The 24,034-nt window shown below is 41.9% G+C and overlaps 1 protein-coding gene across 1 annotated transcript; it reads left to right on the top strand.

Annotated features, from left to right (window-relative positions):
• Positions 1–84: 84 nt before the first annotated feature.
• TNNT3 (troponin T3, fast skeletal type) lies at positions 85–22,975 on the top strand. The gene is made up of 15 exons (XM_068194958.1): positions 85–106; positions 1,429–1,446; positions 2,494–2,505; positions 3,091–3,105; positions 9,067–9,078; positions 9,444–9,464; positions 13,540–13,558; positions 14,342–14,387; positions 15,184–15,300; positions 15,623–15,700; positions 15,952–16,065; positions 16,225–16,334; positions 17,166–17,256; positions 17,951–17,991; positions 22,586–22,975. Exons 1-15 carry the CDS (start codon positions 85–87, stop codon positions 22,632–22,634), a joined length of 765 nt encoding a protein of 254 aa, XP_068051059.1. The 3' UTR covers positions 22,635–22,975.
• The last annotated feature ends 1,059 nt before the right edge of the window (positions 22,976–24,034 follow it).

A 24,034-nucleotide genomic window follows, 5' to 3' on the forward strand; every position in this document is an offset into this window, starting at 1 on the left:
AAATAGAATAGAATAGAAAATAGAATAGAAAACTAAATAGGTTGTGGAGCTGCCTTCAGTCATCATCTGTCTCTCTGGTCCTGCATGGAGTGGCAGAGCCAGGAAGGTGAAGGCATTTTTCATGCTCCATCCTTTACGTCTTGTCAAATGTCAAAAGAGCAAGTGAAGGGTGTTGCTCCTACAGACAAGCCTTCCTTAAAGGAAAAGCATTTTTTTGCCTTTCTCCTTTCTTCTCTAACCATCTACTTTTTGTTTTCAAGAATTTAATGACTGATATGACATTAATAGGCAGGTGAATTTCTTTTTAATCTGCATGACTGGCTCCTCTGAGGTGTATCTTCTCTTTGCTCCATACTTTTGCTTGATCTTTGTGTCTCTTTCTGACGTCATCCATTTATTTTCCATATAACTTTTCTCCATCACTTTCTAACCACCTTTTTTCTCCAGGCCTTAGCTCACCCCACCACCAGTTTCTAACAGTTTTCTGTTTTCATTTTCCTGCTTGCTGTTGCTTCTTGTTCCATGACACTTGCCACCTGAAGCTCAGGAAGAAGGTATGTGACATGGCTCCTGCTTTCTTTCTCTCTCAGTGTGGAGGGAGAATGTGTGTAAAGAAATCCAGATCAAATATTTCACAACCAGTGTCAGGACTGTCTTGAGCCACAGACATCAATGCAATAGTGGACATTGATGTTGTTTATTGAGCTGGTAGGAAATTGGGCCAATTTTATTAAAAAAAATTGTTGAAATTTGGCCTGTTTTATTAAAAAAATTATTAAAAAAAACCCCCAAAGCATTTATATATACTAAAGAAATAAAATGCATTGCTATATATGTATAAAAATGTATACAATGTAGACATAAATATATATGTGTATGAAAACAAACATATATATATATTTGTTTTATTTTACATTTTTTACTTTACTGCTTGACTTATTTTTGGCACAATGGTGTCAAAAGGAGTATTTTAAAGGGAGGGAGACACCCTGCAAATTTTATATTCATCTGGTAAAATTCAGGAATAAATTTGTTTGAAATTTCAAAAATTGATAAATGTTGGTGAAAAATTTTCACCATATGAGAAAAAAAGTAAAGCAAAAGAAATATAACAGTTTTATTTTTGGTTGAAAATTCACCAAAAGTTGGGTTTAAGGTATTTTAGCCAGCTCTAATAAAGAATAACATACTGGATGCCTTTTTATGTGGTTTTCACTTGTGGTCATATTCCCATATTTCAGTAACATTTATAACCCCATAATGTGCCCATAAAAATGTTTCTGTCTTACCCTGTAATTCCATCATTGTGTATTCTTACTCATAACAGTCTGGGAGCTTGGCAAACCTCAGGAATGTTCCAATAACATATTTCCTGTTTTAATTTTTCTCCTCCTATTTCTTTTGCTGTGTGACATTTCCCATGCACAGAAGAGGCTCAGGAAGAAGGTAGGTGAAGCAGCATCTCAGCCCTGCTGGTTCCTGCACCAGCAGGATGATGTGCACCTCAATTTTGCAAAGTGGTAGAAGAAAGCAAGAGACAAGAGAAAGATGCTGGGACAAACTATTGGAGGGTTTTTCTTGTCCCTTGCACAAATTTCACTGAGGGTACCCCACATCCCTGAGTATCTGTGCAGACACCTCTGCTCCAGTTTTGGTGAGGAAGCAGCACAGAAAATGCAGATACTATCCCTTTGTCCAAGACACAACGTGCTCTGAGGCTGATTTTTAGCCCTGGGTATTTGTGTGCCATGGAGTAACTGGGGTCTGGCTAGAAAGGTTTCTATCAGGTGTCAACTGGTTTCTCCTATGTAGCTTGGCAGATCATGACCAGATGGATTTTGAAGTCAAAATCCATCTGTGGTAAAATATGTGCTTAGCCCTGTGTTATATAGTACATATGCTATAATATCATATTGTGTATAAAATATATCATATATTTTATAAGTTAATGAGCTATGATATATCATATGATATATAATATACATAATGCTGCAGGATTATAACTATGTAGATGCTGGTAAGTAACCCCAGCTGGCTCCTCACATTGCACACAGCATTGGCAAGGTGGGACAGTCATGGTGGAAGAGGGGCAGGAACAGAAACTCACCCTTTGCACTCGAGAGGTTTGGGATATGGTGCTCCAGGTGCAAGGAGCCAAAGGGTGTGTTGGTTCCATATTTGCAAAGCTTTGTGCTATGGGCATATTTTAAACAGGGGTAAAACTGTCTGTAGTGCCACAATAGACTCTGAGCAGTTTGCAGAGTTTTTACAGCATCCAGGTCCAGATGGTTTTACATTTCTTGTATCTGTGTGCGCTCTGGTCACCTGTCTCATTTAATCTCCTCCTCTGTTTCCTTATTTCATAAATCCTGTGCTTTTTTTTTTTTTTAAATAAATAACCCCCTCTGTTGCATTCACGCATTCTTTAGTCTAACTGTGTTCTCATTTTCCATCTCATTGCTTTTGCTTCCTGCCACATCCCACCTGACGAAGCTCCTCCAGCAGGTATGTGCCATCACCTTCCAAACTGCTCCCTGCTGTCTCCTTGGTGGTGGTGGTGGGGCCTCAAGGGTGATGCAAGAAGAGCAGTACCAGTTACTTTGCCTTTTTGCTTCTGCTGTCTTTGCTTTCCACGTCCCCTCTGTGATGGGCTCTGCCACTGGAACACACAGGAATAATCTCAGTGCGAGGTCTGGCAGAGTCGGCTCAGTGGTAACCCAGCCTCTCTGCCACCCCTGCCATGTGCAGGGCTCACCATAAAGCCCAGCTGGGCAGGGGCAGGAGCTGTCCTCTAAAACTGGAACCAGAGAGTAATTCCTGCACATGATATTTGAGCTTACTGTGAGATTTTCCCTGTCTGATATATTTTTGCTTTTTCCCTTCACATGAAGGGAAGTTGTTTCTCAGCCACAGGTGCCTCAAATTCCTTTCCCCTCCTGGCCATTAGCACGTTCTTTATTGGGATAAAACTTTTCCCCCTGAGCAGAATTTTCAGCCTATGAAAGGTTTTCAGCCTATTTCAGCTCATGTAATAATGTATTTCTCCAAATGTTCCTTTGCATCCTGTCCTGTGGCTGTTCACACCTAAAGAAGCTCAGGAGGAAGGTATGTGACATGACTCCTGAATTCTTGTCTTTAAGCTTTGGCTTAGCCAGCAAACCATAAGATGGCAAAAGGAAACAGGAGTTACAAATAGGCATAATAATATAGACCAAACTTGCCACCACTTTGTTTTTTGTGCTGTCTGCCATCACGTTCTGTCTTGACATTGAATGCACTGTCAATATACGTGGTAACTGTTGCATGAAATAAAACCTTGAAAAGTGCTGGGAAATGTAAACCTCTTAAAAGGATGAATGTTGAAAAGCCTTTACTCTGAGATTGGTTGGATCTCCTTGGCAGGCTTATTTTGGACCATTTGGGGTGGATGTGGCCTGCAGACTGTATGCAGAAATGCTCATGATTGGCTGATATTCTTACAATAGCCTTTCCACATGTCTTTTTTTCAGCTTAAACCCTGTGGTATAAAGCAAATGGTGACAAATATGATGTTTTAGCTTTGCAAATGATTAAAGATGGTATTCTTGTTCATATAATGGAGTTCCTAGGCCACTGTTTCATGGCAGTACTTGCAGCTACCCAAAACTGCTGGCCTCAGATTGTAAATCCACTTGGGCAAGCATCAGGGTTATGAAACAGCGTGCTGCTCCTGGCTTTGGGCTGGACTGCAGGAATGGCTGTATAAGACAAATGTAATCTGATATGGCTGCTTAAATCAGCTTTATATTTTTAATATCTCAGGCCATTTGCACCCTCACTTCCAGTACTGCTTTTGGTATCCATACTAATTTTATTTCCTTGCAACGTATTTTTAGTCTTTCCCTCCCCCTCCATTTTGCCCAAGTAAAAAGTTGCTCTGCTCCTAATGCTCTCATCTCCTTTGCATTTTGCTCTGTGACTCTTCCCACATGCTAAAGCTCACGAGGAAGGTATGTGCCATGACTTGTGAATTCCTCTGTTTCTGTCTGGAGCAGTAACTCGTGCAGGAATTCTGAAGGTGGTTGAAGATGAGCCGATGCAAAAAATATCTTCTGCACGGTTGCTTTGCTCTCATAGGATATGTGGTGTGATGAGTAATGAGTACTAACTGCTGTTTGAAAACAATGCCTGGGGCACAGGCTGGGCACTGCTTATGTATTCCCCAGCACCTGATGTCTCCAGCCAGGCTATTTGTATGGACACCAGTTGGTACAGGGATAGTGTTCCTCAAAGCACTTCCTCTGTGCCACGCCCCAGGGTTAGAGGTGGGACAGCCATGTCCTGAGGCAATACTGTGTGCCTCAGCTGGGTGCACCTCTTCCCCAGTTCCCCTGCCACTGCACAGAGACAGAGCTCCCTTTTACAGCAGTTTATGGAGATGTGGGGAGACTTGCACCCAAAGTAATGAACGTTTCAACAAGTGACATGGTGTCATACCTAGTTTTTACTCTTGGGGTAAGGATTGGACTAAGTGGCATCATTTTGGCTGGAGCATATTTGAGAAGAGATGTAGTGTGTGCATTTTCCCTACCTATTGGGGTGTTTCTGGTTTAATGTGCTTTATGCAAAAAATGGGGTGGCAGGGTTGTATCTTTACTTGATTTTGTAACCAGAATTAAGGTCCAGATCTGGTAAGACAATCTCTGTGATTGGCAAAATAGAAGGTCATGCTGCTTAAAGCATCAGCCTGGCAGCCCAAACCCATTTACCATTAAATTGCCCTTCTGCCTGCCCCTCTCTGCTTGCCCAGCCAGGCTTCCATGGGATATTTTATCCTGCAGGTTGGAGAGCAGTAACATGCTCATACTCGCCCTCCCACATTGGTGTGCAGCCCTATGCACCTGTGGTGAAATCCTGGGCACCAAGAAAATCAATGCCAGCTCCTCAGAGCCCATTGATTTCCACAGTGGCTGGGATTTCTATGCACATGAATAAGAGCGGGTTGTCTATACCCCTTTTGCACATTCAAACTTATGGGTAATGGACTTAATTTAAATACAAGTCATGTTTGTCAGCCAAAGGCTATAGTGGCATTTGATTTATAACATTATGAATTTATATGTTAGGCATCTGCATTTTTATATGCAAAGAACTCTTCCTCTCCACAATTCTAATTGACATTCACATGTGCCATCTATTTCTCGCTTAATCTTATTAATGGTTTTTATCCCTTTAATACTCCCTCCACCACCTTGGCAAAGGAAAGTGTAAAGATTTTAATTATCCTCTGTTTCTTGCTCTAATTCTCTTATCTTTCTTTGCATCTCCTTCCCTGCTACTTCCCCTTTAAAGAAGTCCATGAACCAGGTATGTGACTTCTGAATTCCTCTGCGTCAATCTGAAGGGTTATTGTGTGCTGGAAATTCAATTCCACATGGCAATTTCACAATTGGGTCATGTGCTGAATTGGGACAAAATGGAAACTTTTCAACCAACCAAAAAAAAAAAAAAAGAAAAAGAGGAACACTCTGTTGACAGCTTTTGAAAATTATGGCTTTTATTTAGTTAAAACATTTTGTTCCAACTTTTTTTTCCCCTCTCTCCTTTATGGAAGATTTCCAAATTTTGAAATGAAAATTCTATTTTAGATGCTTCTGAAGCATTGCCTTTATGGATAATGTGGGGTATATATAGTATAATGCAAGAACAAATCTGGAATAAGAAGATGCCACAAGGCAAAAAGTGGAAAAGTTTTGTTCCAGAGATGTTAAGATCTCTGCAGCCTTTATGGTTGTGAAACGTTTCTAATTTTTTTTAACTAAAATTTCAGCTATGTGAGTTCTGAAATACTGAAATTTAATTTAAACTCTGATTTATGTTGGAAAATTTTAACAGTAACTCTAGTATTATACTCAGGAATTCAAGGATGGTGGAAGTAAATGCAAAAATCAAATATTAACGATAAACAGTAACTTGCAGCTTCCTCACACCTTTGACCAGTCATAATTTCCTCATCACTCTGTGACTCATAATAATGAGGATAAAGCTAACTGCTGCATGAAAAACGTAGTAACATTTTTTGTAGACAAACATCTCAATGTATGAGCTCTAACAACAGGCGCTCACCAGACTTGGAGCCACCCTCACAGTGCGTATGGGTCTGTTATAATGGTTATTACCTGGGAAAACAGAAACTGAACTTGCAGTGTCCTCTAAACTGTCTGTGGAAATGATTCTGTGCCATTTGGAGTAGTTTTATTAAAGTAGTCACTTCTCAGCAGCCTCCAGCCCAGCTATTTCCCTCTGCTGTCCACAGAGGAAGACCAGCCTCCTAGTTCAGAGCAGACTGATGCTTTTGCCAAGGCTGGAGTGAGGTGAAAGCTGATTGATTTTTACATGACTTAATACTTCAACATTCATCTCTTCACTGCTTCTCATTGTCTCTCCTGTTCTCATTGCTTCTTGTTTCACATCCTTCTCTTCTCTTTTTAATCATATTCATTTTTGTCTCTTAATCTGGACCCAAGGTTCTTCTTTGTTTTGCACGAGCTAAAGGTCATTGCTCCCATCAGAGCTGCTCTGCCTGCCTCTGTATCTCTTTTCTGTGATATTTATTGAACTGCTGCTCACTACTTGAGAGCTGGTTCTCTAGCATTGACAGATGTATGAGCTTGAAATTTGTGCAAAACACAAGATATTAACATAGCATGATAAAAAATAGAGCCATAACCACAGCCTCCCCATGCTTTCTTTTCCCTTTGTAACATAAAGCACAATAAAACCAAAAGGCAGTGTAAATGTAACAAGCTTAACAAAAAACTTTTATGTCATAAGGAGACTGTCCCAGCTTTTCATGTAATTGCATGACTATTTATGTTATTAATGCTGTCTTTGCCTACCACATCTAAGTCACAGCTTTGGCCTGCACAAGTCACAGTTGTTGCTGTTGTGGAATTCTTGCTCTAATTCTTTTCTTTTTCCTTCTTGACTCTTTCCACCTAACCAAGCTCATGTTTGTGACATCTAAATTCCTATGTATTAATCGGAAGCACTCCTGTACGTAGGAATTTGAGGATGTTGAAGAATACCAGAATCATGAAGAATCAATCCATTCTTGAAATTCCCTAAAACTTATTTTCCCTATAGGAGAGTATAAATATTGTTTGTAACTGAAGGATCACCATCTAAGAAACTTAGAACAAGCTTTTTTAGTGTCCCTGAAAACTTTGAAGGCTGTGATTACCCCATAGCCCCTGAGCTATGAGGGTACTTGAGCTGCAGAAACCCAAGCTACTTACCCAAGCTACTTACACTTGCAGAGCGTGGATTACAGCAAGATTCTGGCACACAAACTCAAGCAGTTCTAGTCCTTTGCAGCAAAGGCAAGCTCTGTGCAAACACAAATACTGCCAGTTCTGCAGAGCTAAGCTCAGAATCTGCTAGCAGAGATTCGTAGATGGTGGAGTTTCAGGTGCATGCATAGGGATACATCCAAAGCAGTAGCTAAAAGGGCAACTGAAACCTAGGTAACACTAAATGCTTGTAAAACTCTCTTCTTGGGTATGTTTTCTTTCAAATTTAAGGATCACCAGTGTTATTACACTTGCCCATGGTTTATAAATTCACATGGTTTAAACTGTTGCAAATCATCAACATTCAAATTCCCTTTATCTTTTGTTTCTATGGCATCTCCTTCCTATCTACTTCCCACTGTAATTACACTCCTTTTCCACTCTTATTAACAGTCCATCCCTATAACTTGATCTGCAAATTATACTTCTCCAACCCAGTCTTACCAAAGTTTGAGGTGGTCCCTTCCTGCATAACTTATTTCTAATTCTTTTATCTTCCTTTCCTGTGTTTTTCCCCTGACACATCCTACTAAATGAAGCCCCCCCTCCAGGTATGTGATTTAACTTCTAAACTCCCTGGTGTCTGTCTGTGATAGTGTGTGTGAGAAGTGTATACAAGGTGACAGGGGATAACAACTGATCAGTCAAGGATGGATTATAACTTGCATGCCTTTGGGATGGTTCTATTATAGTTTAATATTTTTTCTCAGTAAAGTGTAATCAGCAGTAAGGCAGAGGAAACTTACTTCTTGCATGAAAATTTCACTAGAAACTGGGGGAACACACATATACTATTGTGAAAGGGTAGCTCAGCAAAAAGTCTCTTTGTGGAATGCATTAAATTCTGCCCTGTGATATGAGAATTAATATTTCTTCCTCTAGGGAAGGATTTATTTAAAATCTCAGGGCAGAATTTGACTCATTGACTGTACATGGGGAATATAAACACTGTGAGAGTTCGTGGATTTTTTTATGCCTGCTTTGCAAAATATTTGGTGGTGTGTGTGTATAGCTGAAAAGCAAAATCTACCCTGCAAATTCACATTGCTGATCTATTCCTGCTTTGCCAAAACCCAGAAGAATGACATGTAGACCTGCACAGACTTCTAATAAACATTTTCTTCCTATTAAATAATCTGTTTGTAATTGTACATTGCAAATGGATCTGAACAGCGGCAGTACATTTACATAGACATCAATGTTGTCTTCAAGGAAGAAAATGGCCTGAGCCATAGATCTAGAAGGGAACTGAGCTTCTTTGGAAGTTAGCTGAACGTTGATGATGAGTTATGGCAGGTATTTCAGCAGGTTTCTGAACCACACTGCGTTTATTTCAAATGGCTGAAATACTGCTGTAGTAAAGGACGGGTCCAATAGTGCTTTGAGAGTGCTGGCTATGTTCATGTGCATATTTCCAATCAAGGTAAACCTCGGTACACTGTGCTGTCAGGTTGTGCTTTATGCCATATGATGATTAGAAGTGTTTTTTAAGCACTGCACTATTATCATAAATCTGCCTCTTTCACCTTTCCTGTTCTGTGACTTCTCTTTGTGTTATTTAAAATGTAAATATTTTACCTGTTTACTTCTTAACTTTATCCTTGGCTCCCCTTTTCCTCCCTGCCCCTCCTCCCCATTGGCTCAGAAGCTCTTTTGGTGTGTGAAATAACAGGTTTCTCGTTCTCATTCTCTTGTTGTCTACTGCAACTTGTTCCATGACACTTCACACCTGAAGTTCATGAGCCAGGTATGTGACACGACTTCTGGTTTACTCCACCTAGGTGCAACACGGAAGTGTGTATGTGTGTGAGAGAGGGAGAGAACAGGAGTCCTGGGCTGGTAGAAGAGAAGAAAACAAGAGAAACAGACATTAACCACAATTATCATTTGCAGCCCTCTTCTCCTTTAACCTCCATGCTTACTGCTGCTTTAACATTACAGCATTTTTGAGTCCTGACAATCTCTCCAGTTTTCTGCCTGCCTTAGTTCACTAATTCCCTTTTTTTTTCCCAGTCTCTTTCTCAGGATTCCAAGAGCTTTAAATAACTGTTTTGTTTTTTTTTTCCCCTTCTATTTCCTGTCTTTCCATCACTGCTTGTGCCATGACAACAGCAGAGGAAGCTCATGAGGAAGGTATGTGGTGTGTCTACAGACCCTCATCCTTTTTCTCTTTCAGTGCTGGGGAAAGTGTCAAAACCACTGACACTGTTCAAGAGAAAAGAGTATGGGAGGGAAATGATCTTTCTAGATGGATTTCAATGAACATGGAGAAAGGGACACTTGTTAGCCAAGTCAAATCACCAAAACGGTGTTTTTCCTTCTTGTTCCATCTCTGGAGAGTCCAAGGTTCCCAGCATAACAGGGAGGGAGTGGGGACAGGTGCTCTTAGAACAGTGCTGGTTGTGGACTGACTACTGTGCTTCTTCTCTTTTTCTTTTGTCCTCCAACCTACAGCCAATGAAGAAGGCGAATACAATGATGGTAGCTCAGCGTTGTCTTAGGACAACAAAGTCATCTTTCTAACATCTCACTCTCTTTCATGAGTCTGTTTTTGTTCCTCACTTTATTTTAAATTCAGGAACTGGGCCAAAGCATCTCTGCTGCAAAGAATTGCTCACTGTGCATATCCAGTCACCCTTGGGGAGTCATTATTGTGTTGAGAAGCCTCTACATCCTCATTAGGATAGTAGATGGTGAAAATCAAGATCTAGAAGCTTGCTCTGGACTTGTCTTTTAGCCAGAATCTGTTGTGTCCTAGCTCTCATCAGCAAAATGTCTCTATCTCCAAAATTCAGGAAAGAATCTCTTAAATCATAGTGGCATATTTGAAAATGGAGCTGAGCCCTGCATAAACATGCATCCCTCAACAGCCTTAGGTGGTCATGGGCTCCAGGCCTGAATCTACAGAAATGTAAACTTTTGCTCAAGCCATGCACTTACAATTGTGCTAAACATTAAACATCTATTCAGATGGGTGGAGCTAAATATGGCCTGGTTGTAATACTTGGTTGTGTGGGTGCTGGAGCACACAGGTAGGGACAAAACTCATGTGAAAGGATGAAACCTAAATGTATGCAAGGTCAGTGCTGCTATTGTAGAAGATAGCTTAGCCCTGCCCTGGACAGTTTAAGCATATAGAAAGTTCTCATGGAGGTTTAGAGGCTGTTGAAGTAACTGGGTTCTTCCTGACTGCCCCAGCCCCTAGAACACTCAGGCAGCTGTTTTGAAAGACAAAGCCCAAGGTCACTTGAAAACACCCTGCATTTTCTATGTTTCCTTGTTTTGCTTTTGTAGATTTATTTTTGTTGTTGTTGTTTTTCTTTTGTTTTAATTTTCTTGCTTGCTTTTCAGGATTCTTTTTTTAATATAGGGAAGTATCCTGAGGACCTTCCCAAGCCCATCTCTTTCTTTTTCTCATTATTTTCTTTTCTTTTTAATAGCATATTGATTTCCTTTTTTTCCCCAAGGACACAGTGTGAGTTAGATATGTTGTTTCTGAGAAGTGGGATTAAGGGACGGTGTTTAGGGATTTCTGAGTGACATAAAGGCAGTTCAGATGGATTCCCTGAGAAGGAGAGCACCGTGTGAATATCTAAAGACTGGGCAGAAGCAAGCAGGGTGTTGGTATTTTGGTGGTGTACCCTCTCCCTGTGTGAAGCCTTTCGGAAACCAGAAACTCAAAGACTCTCTAATCACCCAGGCAGTGAACTTGGATTTGCAGTGTCTCTTGCCTTCTTTTGGCAGGGTTCTGTGTGGGGATTGTGTCTCAGCCCCATGGCTCACAGTCAGAATGACGGGAACATCAGTCAAAATCCGCCATAGGAGCAGGAATTTGCTATGACAATTCCTGCTGGTCAACAAATTTTGGCCCAGTTCCTTGACTTGGTGTCTTGAAAGAAGGGGCATTTCAAAATAAATCCCATCCCTGGACTGCTTTTGGTTCATACAGTATGGACAAAGGCTGGGTCATGCACTGCAGAAGATAGATTTTTTTACTGTTTAATTTTTAATAAAATACCCCCTTTTCTGGTTTTCTGGAGGTACCTTTAAGAATTCTAACTACTATTTCTTATTTCAAGAACTAACCTTGTTTTTTCATTTTTACAATTGTTTGTTGGAGTGCTGATTTGGTGGCAGCTGAGACCAAATTCACACAGTAATAACAGACAGGTGTCGATCCTGGCAACCAAGATCAACAAACAAAACCAGTCCTTTCCTGTCTACTCTTATTTTCCCCCCTCTCTTTGAAGTGTTACTAACTGGCAGCTTTAAGCCAAACAGGAATATCTATGAAAATTATCTGGGTATGTCATGAAGGAAGGGAATCCTGTGTAAATAACATACCTGGTTAATTATAATTACTTTTCCTCTCTCTAGGTAAAAGGCAATTTAGCTAACATGTTAAAAAGCTCACTGGCTATTTGAAAAGCAAAACAAAAAAATAAGGGGAGGAATAGAAAAGCATGCTGTTGGCTAATGGTATTTTTCTTCAGGAGTGATTTGGGACTTCCTTTATAGTGGAGCAGTCTAAAGCACATTTGTAATTACATGCTGTTTATTTTCTTAGCATTGCTTTGGCATCTGGAGGCCTCAACTGAGAAATGTTTTGGCACGCAGTGTTCTTGCAGTAAATGAGAAAAGTCTACCCCCTAAAATGGCATTAATGAAATTTGTATGGGAAAGAGTGAAAAAAAGGAAATGTTGGTTTCTAATTTCTTTTACCCATCTTTCACATCTTTTCTCTTGATTATCTCAATAACCCATTTCCAACCACTCTCTCAATTTTTTGTTATCCAACACCCTTACATCTGATTGCCTCAATAATGTTTTTCCAGTGTAAGTTTATTTTCCCCCTTATAATATTTCATTTTCTATTTCCTATTTTTTTTTTCTATTTGCTATTCCAAATTTCCACCATCAGTCCCCAAACTGCTAGATAAAAATAAGCACTTGAAAAAATTTAATATCTTTCTGAATTATGATATTGATAACAGGGTTCATGCACCTGCTACTGAAGCAGTTATTCTTACTTTTACTTTACAATTTTTTAAAATTTTTTTTAGCTGATTCGGTAGGCTGTAAGCTTTTTTACCTCAATTCCTCCCACTGAGCCAACACAGGGAGTCTTGTCTTGCAGAATCCATCAGCATCCCTGAAAGTTCAAATGTAGTGTGTGGTTATGAAAGTCAACCTGGGTGTCTGAGAGAATGGGCCAGAATAAGCACATAGGTTTAATTTATTTCTGTTTGTGAGAGTAACAGCACTGAACTTGCTGGCATTAAGCTGGAGTTAATAAATGAAGTTTAAAAATAATAGCAGGGAGGGGAGTTGACCACAAGCACAAATGTTAAGCAAGTAACTCATGAGACCAGCACATGTCTGAGAGCCAGGGAAAGGTCACTTGTTGCAAGGGAACAATTCTTACTGCCAGAGGGCCCAGGCTGGCAGTCTGTGTGATGGTTTGGCCTGCCTGTCAGGGCATTATGCCTCTCCTGGAGATTAAAACATAATTCCCATTTATGCCCATGGGGATTTTGCATGTACCTCAGCAGGAGAGGATGCTTGCTAAGAGAGGATGGCCTTTCTAAGCTGGGTTTGAGGAACACCACACAGTGCAGAAGAATAAGTACCATCCCCATGGCACTGAGGTATCTCAGGGACACATGCCCTAAGATGAAGCCAATGAACCTGGAAAAAATGTGTCATAACGGTTTTCCCCTCCTGGACTCCATGTGAGGCATTTGAACAAAACTGGTGGAGCCTGGCTATCACTGAGATATGATCTTGTGAATTTGAGTTAACTTTAACAAAAAAAAATGCTGATTGAAAAAGGCATAATTTTCTTCTACCCTCCAGCCCAGCTGGCCTCCTTAGGGTTTTGGTCAGGATGGTTTGAGAAAAATAATTTTGCATTTACATAAAACTACTGCTTTCCAGATGCTATGTTTGGGACTTTTATACAGTTTCTTGATTATTTTCTGCCAAATTCTGTTTCGAGGGTAAAAACAGATTCACTCCTAGCAAAAGGGGTGTGTGAGCGTGTGTATTTGTTTTGGAAGTGCTTGAGATTTAACCAGTTTCTCTGTATGTTTCCCCTAAGATTAAATTTCCCTTCCCTCCTTTTACTTTAGCAGCTGGCGTGATCTCTGTTGTTTTAACTTTCTTCCTCTTTTTCCCTTCTTGTTTTGCTACATCCTTCCAAATACAGAGGAGAAGCCCAGAATAAAGTAAGTATGATGGGCAGGGTTTCAAAACCCTGGGCTCATTTTCCTGATCTAGCAGAAGCCCTTAGATTCTCTATTAGGCAAATGGCCACCAGAAGCCTTTATGCAGCTCTCCCTCCCACAACATCCATCTGTTTGTTCCTGCATGCTACTCCAGGATGTTTGCTTCCTTCAGAGGATGCCTTAGCAGCAGTTACTGGCCTGGGCCTTAAGACTTGTTCCTGGTAGAGCCAGAGAATTCATGGACTGTCTGAGATGCAGAGGGCTCACAGTATCCCAAAATTCCGGCAGCTCCACAGTAAATCCTCTGTGAGAGCCATGGCTGGGAAACTGTCCTCTCCATCCAGGGTTGCTGACAATGGCAAATGTTGGGCTGGGCTGAGTTGAGCTTTGCTAAGGTTTCCCATGGACCTTCTGGCCCTGGGCCCCAGCACCTTCCCTTCCCACTTTACCAGCTGCCCAGGATGGACTCCTGCACAGGCAGACTCACAGACAAACACATCTTTCCATGTGGTAGGGAATGACCACAGGCTTTGGGAATAAAGAGGAGTTTTAGGGATAACTCCCTGCCGTGCATGACCTTCCAGGAAGGACAGTGGTCCTTAGGACTTTTCTGGAGTAGTTTTCCACTGATGTACTCTTTCATCCCTCCCTATCTTCACCAACATTCCTTATTGTCAGCGTGGTTCCTGAGGGCAGGGTGGGATAGGCTATTTAAAAAGCTGCATATTCTTTAAGATGAAAATCCTTTATTTTTCTTTTTGTTTTGTTTTTGACTCTCTGCAGACTAACTGCTCCTAAAATACCAGAGGGTGAGAAAGTAGATTTTGATGTAAGTATTCCTCAGACTGGCTGTGTTAGTCCGTTGTAACTGATAATAGACATGAGTGCAAACCCATGTTACTCCTCCTGCATTGGATATTGCTGAGGGTAAAGGCAAAGACAAAAGTATGGTTGATTTGTCATTTGATTTCAGCAAAAGGCTCTGCTCCCTGAAACTGTCTGAATGCATTCACTGATAATATGACTAAGCTAAAGTTATGTATTTTTTTTTGTTTGTTTATCTCCTTGAATCTTTGAAACCATTATGAGGAGAAAGAAAGTGTTGTAGGGATCTCAGATCCTCTGTCCCACTGTTGCAAATGCCTTGAAAGTTGCAGGCCGTCATCTGTTGCTGAGAAACAGTAGCTAAAATTACAATAATAAGTAGAGAGCCAAACACCTCCCTAGAATGTTCATAGAAAAATTAAGAAATTCTGGTTGAAAAGCTCCATAGAAATATTTGCTTTGCCCAAAATGCAGGAATATTTTGTAGGTAATATTTCTATTACAAAACTAACAGAAGGCAGCTGAATATATGCAAAGATAGGTGTGTAAGCAAAGCCAGGGATACAATAGGGTGTAGGGAAGTGGGAGATTTGGATTCCTTACACTTCTGGGCTCCTGACTGTTGCATGACTGAGTGTCTGATTGTACCAAATCCATAGATTTGGATGGAAATCCATAGATTTCCATGGAAATATACAGACAGTCTCTACTTTAGTTTCACTGTGCATGCAGGGTGCTGGGAATGTCCAGGACATAATACTAGAGCAATATGGACTTAATGAGTTTCCCCGCTTTTCTAGGACATCCAAAAGAAAAGGCAGAACAAAGACCTGATTGAACTGCAGGCCTTGATTGACAGCCACTTTGAAGCCAGAAGAAAGGAAGAGGAAGAGCTGGTTGCCCTCAAGGAGAGGATTGTGAGTCCTTGTACTCCATTTCCCTGTACTAGATTGAGAGATCATCTGTAGATGAGAAGCTGAAACTGCTGTCAGACTTTGACAGAAAGCAGTGCTGTCATGTACAAGAAGTGACTGCTCAAGTCATCAAATGTCTACTCCCCCCATCTGTCCCCTCTCGTAGCCCCTTGTTTTATATCTGAGAATTGCACAGAGACCCTTCTGCATGCTCTAGAGAGAGAAGAAGTGGCTCACACTCAATGAAGCAAAGCTCTTGGTAGTGGGGTGTAGCCGTGGAGGCAGGTAAAGCCACGGTGGTGATCCAATGCCTCTGCCACTGCAGGAGAAGCGCAGAGCTGAAAGAGCAGAGCAGCAGAGAATCCGGGCTGAGAAGGAGAAGGAGCGTCAGGCAAGGCTTGCGGTAAGTGTCTTTGCTTCCCTCTCCTTGTCCCTGCATCCGACTGGAGAGATCTCTAGAGACAGAAAAACTACAGGTTCTGCCTGCCTCAGTCCAGGGGTGAAATGACCGCTCTCTAAAGCAAGGGCAGAAAACAGGAGTTGCTAATTCTCATCAATGTATTTCTCTGATCACATTCCCTGCACTGACACTGGCTGCTGGGGAAGCTGGGAGTCTGACCTGGCGTCACTTGTTTTGTGTGTTGCACTCCACAGGAGGAAAAGGCACGGAGAGAGGAGGAAGATGCCAAGAGAAAAGCTGAAGATGATCTGAAGAAGAAGAAGGCTCTGTCCTCCATGGGTGCAACATACAGCAGTTATCTGGCTAAGGTAAAAATCATGGATTGATGAAAGAAATATGAAAAAATTTAACCGTTAAGTTGACTGGGAACAGTCTTCATTAGAAGTTGAGGAAAAGGCCCAGTGTTGAAATTGTTTCATTCAGGCTTAATTTCTGCTGTTTGACATTAATTGATGTTCTGAAAATAGGCTGACCAGAAGAGAGGAAAGAAGCAAACAGCTAGAGAGACAAAGAAGAAGGTCCTGGCTGAGAGGCGCAAGCCCCTGAACATTGACCACCTTAATGAAGACAAGCTGAGGTAACATGTTTATCCTAATTTATGGAATGTAATCCACTGATATTTGGTTTTACTATCCTGGAGTCTTCTCTGGTGATAAAGTGAGGTAGAGGAGGGGGGCCTTCTTTGAAATTCATCATGGGACACATTTAAGTTGTGCCCTTGCTTAACCTGGAGAATGGAGGAGAAATGGGAATGTAGGGAAGTGTTGAAATGGTTTGGTAGCCGTCTAGCTGTGCTCCTGGCATAGCTCTGTTAGCCTCTTCTGCTAATTAGGATTAGTTGCTCACAGGCCTAGCTCTGCAATTAGATGAACAAGCCTACAGACTGGTATCTGTAGCATTCCCAGGGCTGAGTTAATGCTGCTAAGGTATGAATAGGATCTCCATGAAGGCTGGAGGTTTGGAAGCTAAGTGCTCTGGTGCACAGCAGTCATCAGATGATAGTCTGGACTGCATGTGTTGGAGTTTACACATGATTGAAAGATTAAGCTGGCTTACCTCAGCCCTGACACAGATGAGATTGCACAATGGCAACCACTCTGCTTATCTGGGTGACCTTCAGAGTCCTCCTTCCTTCTTGTCTGATTCCACTGCAGTCTTTTCTTTCATTAAGAGTTAGGGGGAAAATTAGAGGAATTATGTTAATGTGTGACACATACAAGACTGCAAGTCTAAAAGACTTGAAGGTGAGAAAAATGTGACCTTGAAAATGATGAGTAGCTTTAAGAGAACACAGAGGGTTTACAGGAAGATGTGTGAGTGGCATTAAATAAAATTCACTATTAATGTGAAAACAAAGGAAAATATCTGATGTCATGTGTTTCTTCTGTCTTCCCCCAAAAACACACAGGGACAAAGCTAAGGAGCTGTGGGACTGGCTATATCAGCTGGAGACTGAAAAGTATGACTTTACAGAGCAGATCAAGAGGAAAAAATATGAGGTGAGTAGAGAGGCCATTTTGCTAATGGTACTGGGTCCAAAATGTAAAAATCTCTGATTCATCTGGCAAAAGTCATATTGTGACATTATTTGGATCTCCAATGACCCTCTGCAATATTGATGCAGCAAAATGCTTGGAACTGCATTCCCCTAACATACGTACTTGAACCAGATTTCACATTTTAGCCTAAAATTGAATAGATCACGTCTAAGGTTTTCAGTGCCACATGGAAAGGCAGTCCCAATGGGAAATGGACCACCTGCCTTCTCCTGAAACATCATTCATTCTTGTTTATCTATAGGTAATTGTGGCCTGAAAATTCAGTAACTCTCAGTACACTCTCTCACACCTCCATTGCAAAGTAATATTTTTACATCCATCTTTGATTTCAAACTTGAACGTTGTAAGTTTTATTCCATCCCAGACAGATTTCCTGTGGCCCGAGCTCTCTGGAGTCACTGAAAACTGTCTCCAGAGAGGAGCATCTGACGGAAGTGTCATATGGTAACAGAAAGTGGGCGTCTTTCCTTCACACAGTCACTGGATAGGGCGGCACTCACCCGCATTAGGTTTCAGTGGCTGAGAAATCCTACTGGGTCTCTCTCTGTCTCGCTCTCCTTTTAATTCCCAATCACACAGACACATGCTGACAGGCAGTGAGCAACACCAATGTAACTATCTCAATCTCTCTTAGATTTTAACAATGCGTTGCAGGCTGCAGGAGCTTTCCAAGTTGTAAGTACAATGAACTTGCCTGTGTAACAGCAGCAGCAAAGGCTACCAAATGCATGAGCCTGCCGCATGGTCAGAGCCGGTGCCAGACGGGAGCTGGCACTTGGCTCCAAGTGCAGAGAGAAAAGAGAAAGATGGATCTTGTGTCTTCCATTCACTTCCTTTTTCTCTCCCTTTCCATTCTTTGAAAAGATGCAAAGTGGTAATTTAGGAAAAGAGTCAAGAGTTCAACAGGGATTTGGTTAAAGAACTGAGCATGCAGTCTATTTGAGAGCACCTTAAAATAATTCCCTATCCAAAACTCTGTATCCAAAACCAGGTATTGCATACATGGGAGCATGACCCTGAGGCACCTGGGGTACATGCAGAAATAGGGATACATGGATAATAGCTTGGACTACAGTGTACAGAGAATAGTATGGGTTTGGAAAACTTCTCCACCTTGTGGCACATGGTTATCTAGATCCAGAATACTGCAGAGGGCTAGCTTAATTATGGCAGGCCAAGTGGGTGTGGAAAAACAGGAAAGAAGGCAGTGCCAGGGGAGAGGTACATGCTATGGTAATGAGACCTCTGCATAAACAAAGAGGTGGGTGCCTGCTGATGAAAAGCAAGGAGACAAAGTACAAAGAATGAGCAAAGCAGAAGGAAAATGCACAGCTAATAAGATGGGAGAGGAAAAGTGGAAGAATAAAGGGAGGATGACAGCAGGAAAAAAAGGAGAAAGTTAAGTGAAAATAGGAAAGAGCATGAAGGAGACACAAGCAAGGATGCAAGGGAGAGAAAAAGGAAGGAGGTAGGACACAGAAGTAGAGCCATTCTTTAGCTCTAGTGTCTGTTGCTCTTTGGTGCTTCATTGGAGAGTGAGTGTCATAGTCACGATCATAAGGTTTATGACTGAAGGTAAGTCTGAAGTGCTTGGGTCAAACTGAAGAAAACTGGTTCTCCTCAACACTTGGGGAAAATACTTGGCTGGAAAATAGCAATTTAAACTGCTGTGACAAATACTAAAACTTCCACAAGTAAGTACAAAAGCAAGTGATCTGTTGATCTTTCCTTGCTTGTGTTGTCCTGTTCCTGGTAATATTTCAGTCTCTTATGTTTTTTCTGTTTGCCATGGGAAGACGTGAGCCAGGAATTACCAGTTCTTGGGACAAATGGAATGTATGACTTTTGTTTTTCTTTTTTTGCACGCAGGGAATGTCAAGTGCGACTTTAAATATTCAAAATTTAGGTCATCAATTCTTGGACTGGCAGATCCAGTGCAGAATTTTGAATTGTGCCAAAAGCAAAAGCAAAGCATACCTCATGGCAAGGGCATTGCTTCAGTCCAGGAAAACTAAGTTGAACACTGACTCAGTTACAAATTAGAAGATGAAGGGGTAAAAGTCTCTATCACATCCTAGTGTATTGTAGGCTCTTCCAGTACATGAGTCCCAGGATTTCAGTAATGAGTCCAGGCCTACAGACCAAACAGTGCTACTATGTCAGGCTATATAATGTGTTTATCCCGTGCAAGGTGGGTGTTTCCTCTCCTATGATCCTATGCATCAGGTAATCTTCTCTTATTAAATGAGTGGCTGGGAAAGTGGTGAGTGCTGCAAGCTCCTCACCTCCTGCTCTGCCAGCCAGCAAAAGGTATTCCAGCAGAATGTGATACCCATCTTCCATTTCTGAGGTCCCCATCCAAAGATCACTGAACATCTTTGGGTTTACACAAACACTTGATGCATAGGAATAAGGGAAGAGTGAGATGGTGACACTGAAAGACGAAGGTGATGGAGCCATCCAAGGGTTTTCCAGTTGGCCAAGGTGATACTCATTTCAGTTTACATGCCTGCAGTTTGACATGCGAGTTCATGGGAGATTAATTTCAATATGTAGAAACACTTTTGCTAAGGGTTATAAAATTCTAGCTCTTCTGTCCCTATGAAGCTGGTTTGCAGATTTATTGCCAAGAAGTAACATTTCTGTCCTTCAACCATGGGTGAGCTTTTATTTCCAAGAAAGTATTAATTGCTCCTACAGATGCCTGTTTTGAGCACTTCAGCAGGTAAAATGCTCCTCTCCTTGAGGGAACAAGGTTTCTTTGTCTCTAAAAACCCTGGTCATGTATGTTGTTTGCAGATTGTCACCCTCAGAAACCGGATTGATCAGGCACAGAAGCAGTAAGTATTTATATATCCCCTTCCTAGCTCCTGGCTTGGGGATATCTTCTCAGTGTTCAAATGTGTCACTTCAGCCTCAACACTGACATTTTCTTGTTGCAATGAAATGGGGCTAGAGATGGAAGGACCACTACCATCCTGCCTCACATTGAGAAAATGAAGGGGAAACTGAAGTGAATGTAACACCTAACAAGAACAAATCATGTTTCTTCACACCACACCTTCAAAAATTTCCTCTGCTTATTGTTGGGTTTTTCAAACACCTGATTGAGGTGCTTTGAATACTTGAGGGACTACAACCCTTGTTTATGAAGGATAAACAAGTGGTTGCTAAGTTTATGAAGAATGGTGTGTAACAAGACTAACATAATGGGATTTCTGTTGTGAGTTCTTTTCACTCATCATCTCTCTCCCACTTTCCTTCATCACAAGACTATTTCATTACTTTTTAGAGTCTAATATTTTTATTCTAGGTGTTTTTAATGGATTTATGAGATACCAGCGGTAGACGCAGCTTGAGGGTTAGAACATGCAGAAAACTAACACTCACAGAGAAGTAACTGCAGGGCAGAAAGGGAGGAGAGGTCTCCAGTGGTGGGTTTGCTCTTCTCTGTGCATCTGTATCTTTTTACCAAAGTCATACCAGGAATGAAGCAGTGGTCTTTGGTGATATCTTTGGATGACAGGAGTGACCAGTTACTGCCCTCCCACTTCCCCAAGACACCCTGGCTTATCAAATGAATATAACACTGGGGGTTTGGTTGTCTGTAATGCCAAACATAAGGCTTGACCTTCCTGTGGTATTTTCTGTACAGAGCTGTAGGCTGATAAACCTCAGCAGAATGCGCAACTGCAGAAGGATGCCATGGCTTGTCTGGGTGCTCCTGCTCTTGTGGGGTGCTACCACACCACCCACAACAGGCCTGCTTGTTCCCCCAAAAGACATGATACTCTCCAAGGACATAATTTGAAAAGGTTGCACTGAGAAGCCCAGAGCTAACGAGATTTCTGTGTGCTTCAGTTTCTATCCATGTTAGACACTATCATTCCAAGGCAGTGCCTGCCAGTGTGTTATACAAGGATCAAATGAGTCTCTTGCTTCAGACTTTATTAAATCTCCTTAAGCACACTCTAAAGGTTAGGTGTAACATCAAACATCACAGGTGCTTGTGGACATAAAAGGACTCTGTCTTTGTTTGAGGAGCTATGCAGTTGCTATACTGGGCTTTGAACCTTCAGAAAGGCTGGCAAAAGGGGCATAGAGCTTAATTTAAGATAAACAGAAAGTGCATTCTCTCTTTTATGCAAGCCATCAATTTTTTAAAATAGACCAAGCCTATCTTGGTCAAAGGTAAAGTATCCACTATGTGTGTGTCTGTCACTGTGCTACATCCTTCTGTAAATATGGCTGGTGCTCTTGAACCAATCCATGGGGCAGCACAACAAAAATCACCCCAGATGTCATGTCCCCATGTTTTTCTCCCTGGAGGAATCAGTGGTTCTGAAGAAAGGCCTCTGTTGGCAGCAAGGCCCTAGCACTTTGTGCTTGGTCCCCAGCCCCACACTCTGCATGTACTTTGGTTCAAGAAGCAGCCTCATCATTGTGTGTGTGAGCTGGAAGGGTTTGGGGGTGTACCAAGCCCCACAAACCAAGGTGCTGCTAATGTGAACTAGTGCAGAATCTAACTCAACTAACTTCCTGCCCAGCCCCATTCTGAGTTCAGGCTTCTCAGGCCAGAAGGTAAGTGGCTTGCATGTAGGATTGCCCTTCTGTGTGCAAGAACTCTCGGAGAGAGTTTGCCTCAGGTGCTTTGAGGGGGGAGTGTAGCTGGACTGCTCCCACACACACATGAACAAGACAAAGATACTGATATGAGATCAGGCCTAAAAAGTTGTTTGAATTCTTTTGGAGGCTCTTGCTCTCATGATAAAAATAGCTAGTCTGCTAGAGCAAAGCACTTCTTAGTTGTATTTAAATTAGTGTTCAGCTTTTTGCCTCCACTACTGAATGGAGTATCTGGGGAGTTTGATCAGAGCTCTTTAATACTGAGCAACTTTCTCTAGACAGAGCTCTAAATCCTAAAATCCAGAGCACAGCAAATTTCAGATATTCAGAAAATATCAAGTCTGTGCCTGCATATACCTGTTGCTTAGTTTGGAGACCACCTAGATTTCTACGCTGATAATCCAGGAGTCTGGAAGGGTCCATCTCTTTCAGGCATGCACATCCTACCTTTCACACTAAGAGCCCCAGGAGGAGTATTTTTCCACAATATCAACAATATTTTTCTCAGGATGTGGTCAATGGCAGGTGTGCCCAACATGTGAGAAGTGAAAGCAGCTGAAACCTAACCTAAGAGTCAGAAATGCAGAGTGGCCCCCTCTGCTTCCATCATGCTGACATGTTTTTCTTTCCTTTTGCATTGTAGCAGCAAGAAGGCAGGAGCCAAGGGCAAGGTTGGTGGGCGCTGGAAGTAAAGCACCAGGCAGGATGGCCTTTAATGGTGTGCTGAACCCCTGCTGGTCTCCTCTTTCCTCCTTCACCGATCACTTGTGTTCTCATGCCTCAATGATAACAAAAATCACATCAGCCTGGATTGGCTATTGCTGCTGCTTTTCTTCCTGGAGGGGTCTGGTGGCTTCCTCAGGCAAGGGGAAGCAGGTTCCTTGTGGAACTGGGATGACTCCTTGCTGGCATCTTCAATTCCTGCTGAGCATGTCCCTTATCCTCCTGATACCAATCCTATGCTGTCCTGTAGATTGCTGTGTACAAATCTCTGGATTTTGTAAATAAAGCACAACCAGTACCTACTCCAATAGCAGCCCTCTGGAATGATGTTTTGTATTTTATTTAATGCCTTCCCATTTTCCAAGGATTTGGGAGTTGGTCCAAACCCTTACTTAGTATCATTTGATCTGTCTCTCCAAGTGGGAAGAGGCTCAGGGTCATCAGCAAAGACTCAGGATTGGGGGCCTGTTTTAAGCCATTGTACAGGCAGATACCAAGAGCCGACTGTTCTCAGGGCGCTCATAAACTGGCTGCCAAATGTAGTTGAAATTGACTTCAAAGTTCAAGTGACGAAGTGAATCAAAGAATTGGGAATAAAGGAACAAATCTACAGAAGTGGTAGCACATACCTTTTATTAAATGCAGACAAGTGCAATAGAGAATGATTCATTCAAATATTACATTAAAATATTTATTATTGAGGCTGTAAGCCTGCATATAATATTAAAAGTCCAATACTGAAGTGTGAATTACTTGGTTAATCCAATGTAGATGTCAAAAGATGAATAGCTGTTACTAAATTTGAGATGCAAGCTGTTCTGTAGGGCCTCTTGTCTTTGCCAACCCTTGAACTGCCCTGGTGAAGGGAAGCCCATTGGAGTCTCTCCCATGTTTCCAAATTTCTGTTTCTGGTAACTGTTGGCTCTCTGTTGGCATGTGTGGAGGTGTCATGGACTCATCAGTGGTTTAGGTGTGAAGAGGCCTGAAAGATCACATAGTTCCAAGTTCCCTGCCATGGGCAGGAGCACCTCTCATTAGACCAGGCTTCTCATAACCCCATCCAACCTGGACTTGAACACTACCAGGGATGGGGCATTTACAGCTTCTCTGGGCAACCTGTTCCAGTGCCTCACCACCCTCCCACTGTAAAGAATTTCATCTCAGCATCTAATCTAAACTTGCCCTCTCTCAGTTTAAAACAGCTGCCCCTTGTCCTGTCATGGGATACTTTGGTAAAAAGTCTCTGTCTTTCTTGTATGCCCCCTTACATACTGAAAGGTCACAATCAGGTCTCCACGGAGCCTTCCCTTTTCCTGGCTGTGCAACCCCAGCTGTCTGCCTGTCCTCACAAGGGAGGTGTCCCAGCCCT

This window comes from Anomalospiza imberbis, chromosome 6, assembly GCF_031753505.1.
Source record: "Anomalospiza imberbis isolate Cuckoo-Finch-1a 21T00152 chromosome 6, ASM3175350v1, whole genome shotgun sequence".
Taxonomy (NCBI): domain Eukaryota; kingdom Metazoa; phylum Chordata; class Aves; order Passeriformes; family Viduidae; genus Anomalospiza; species Anomalospiza imberbis.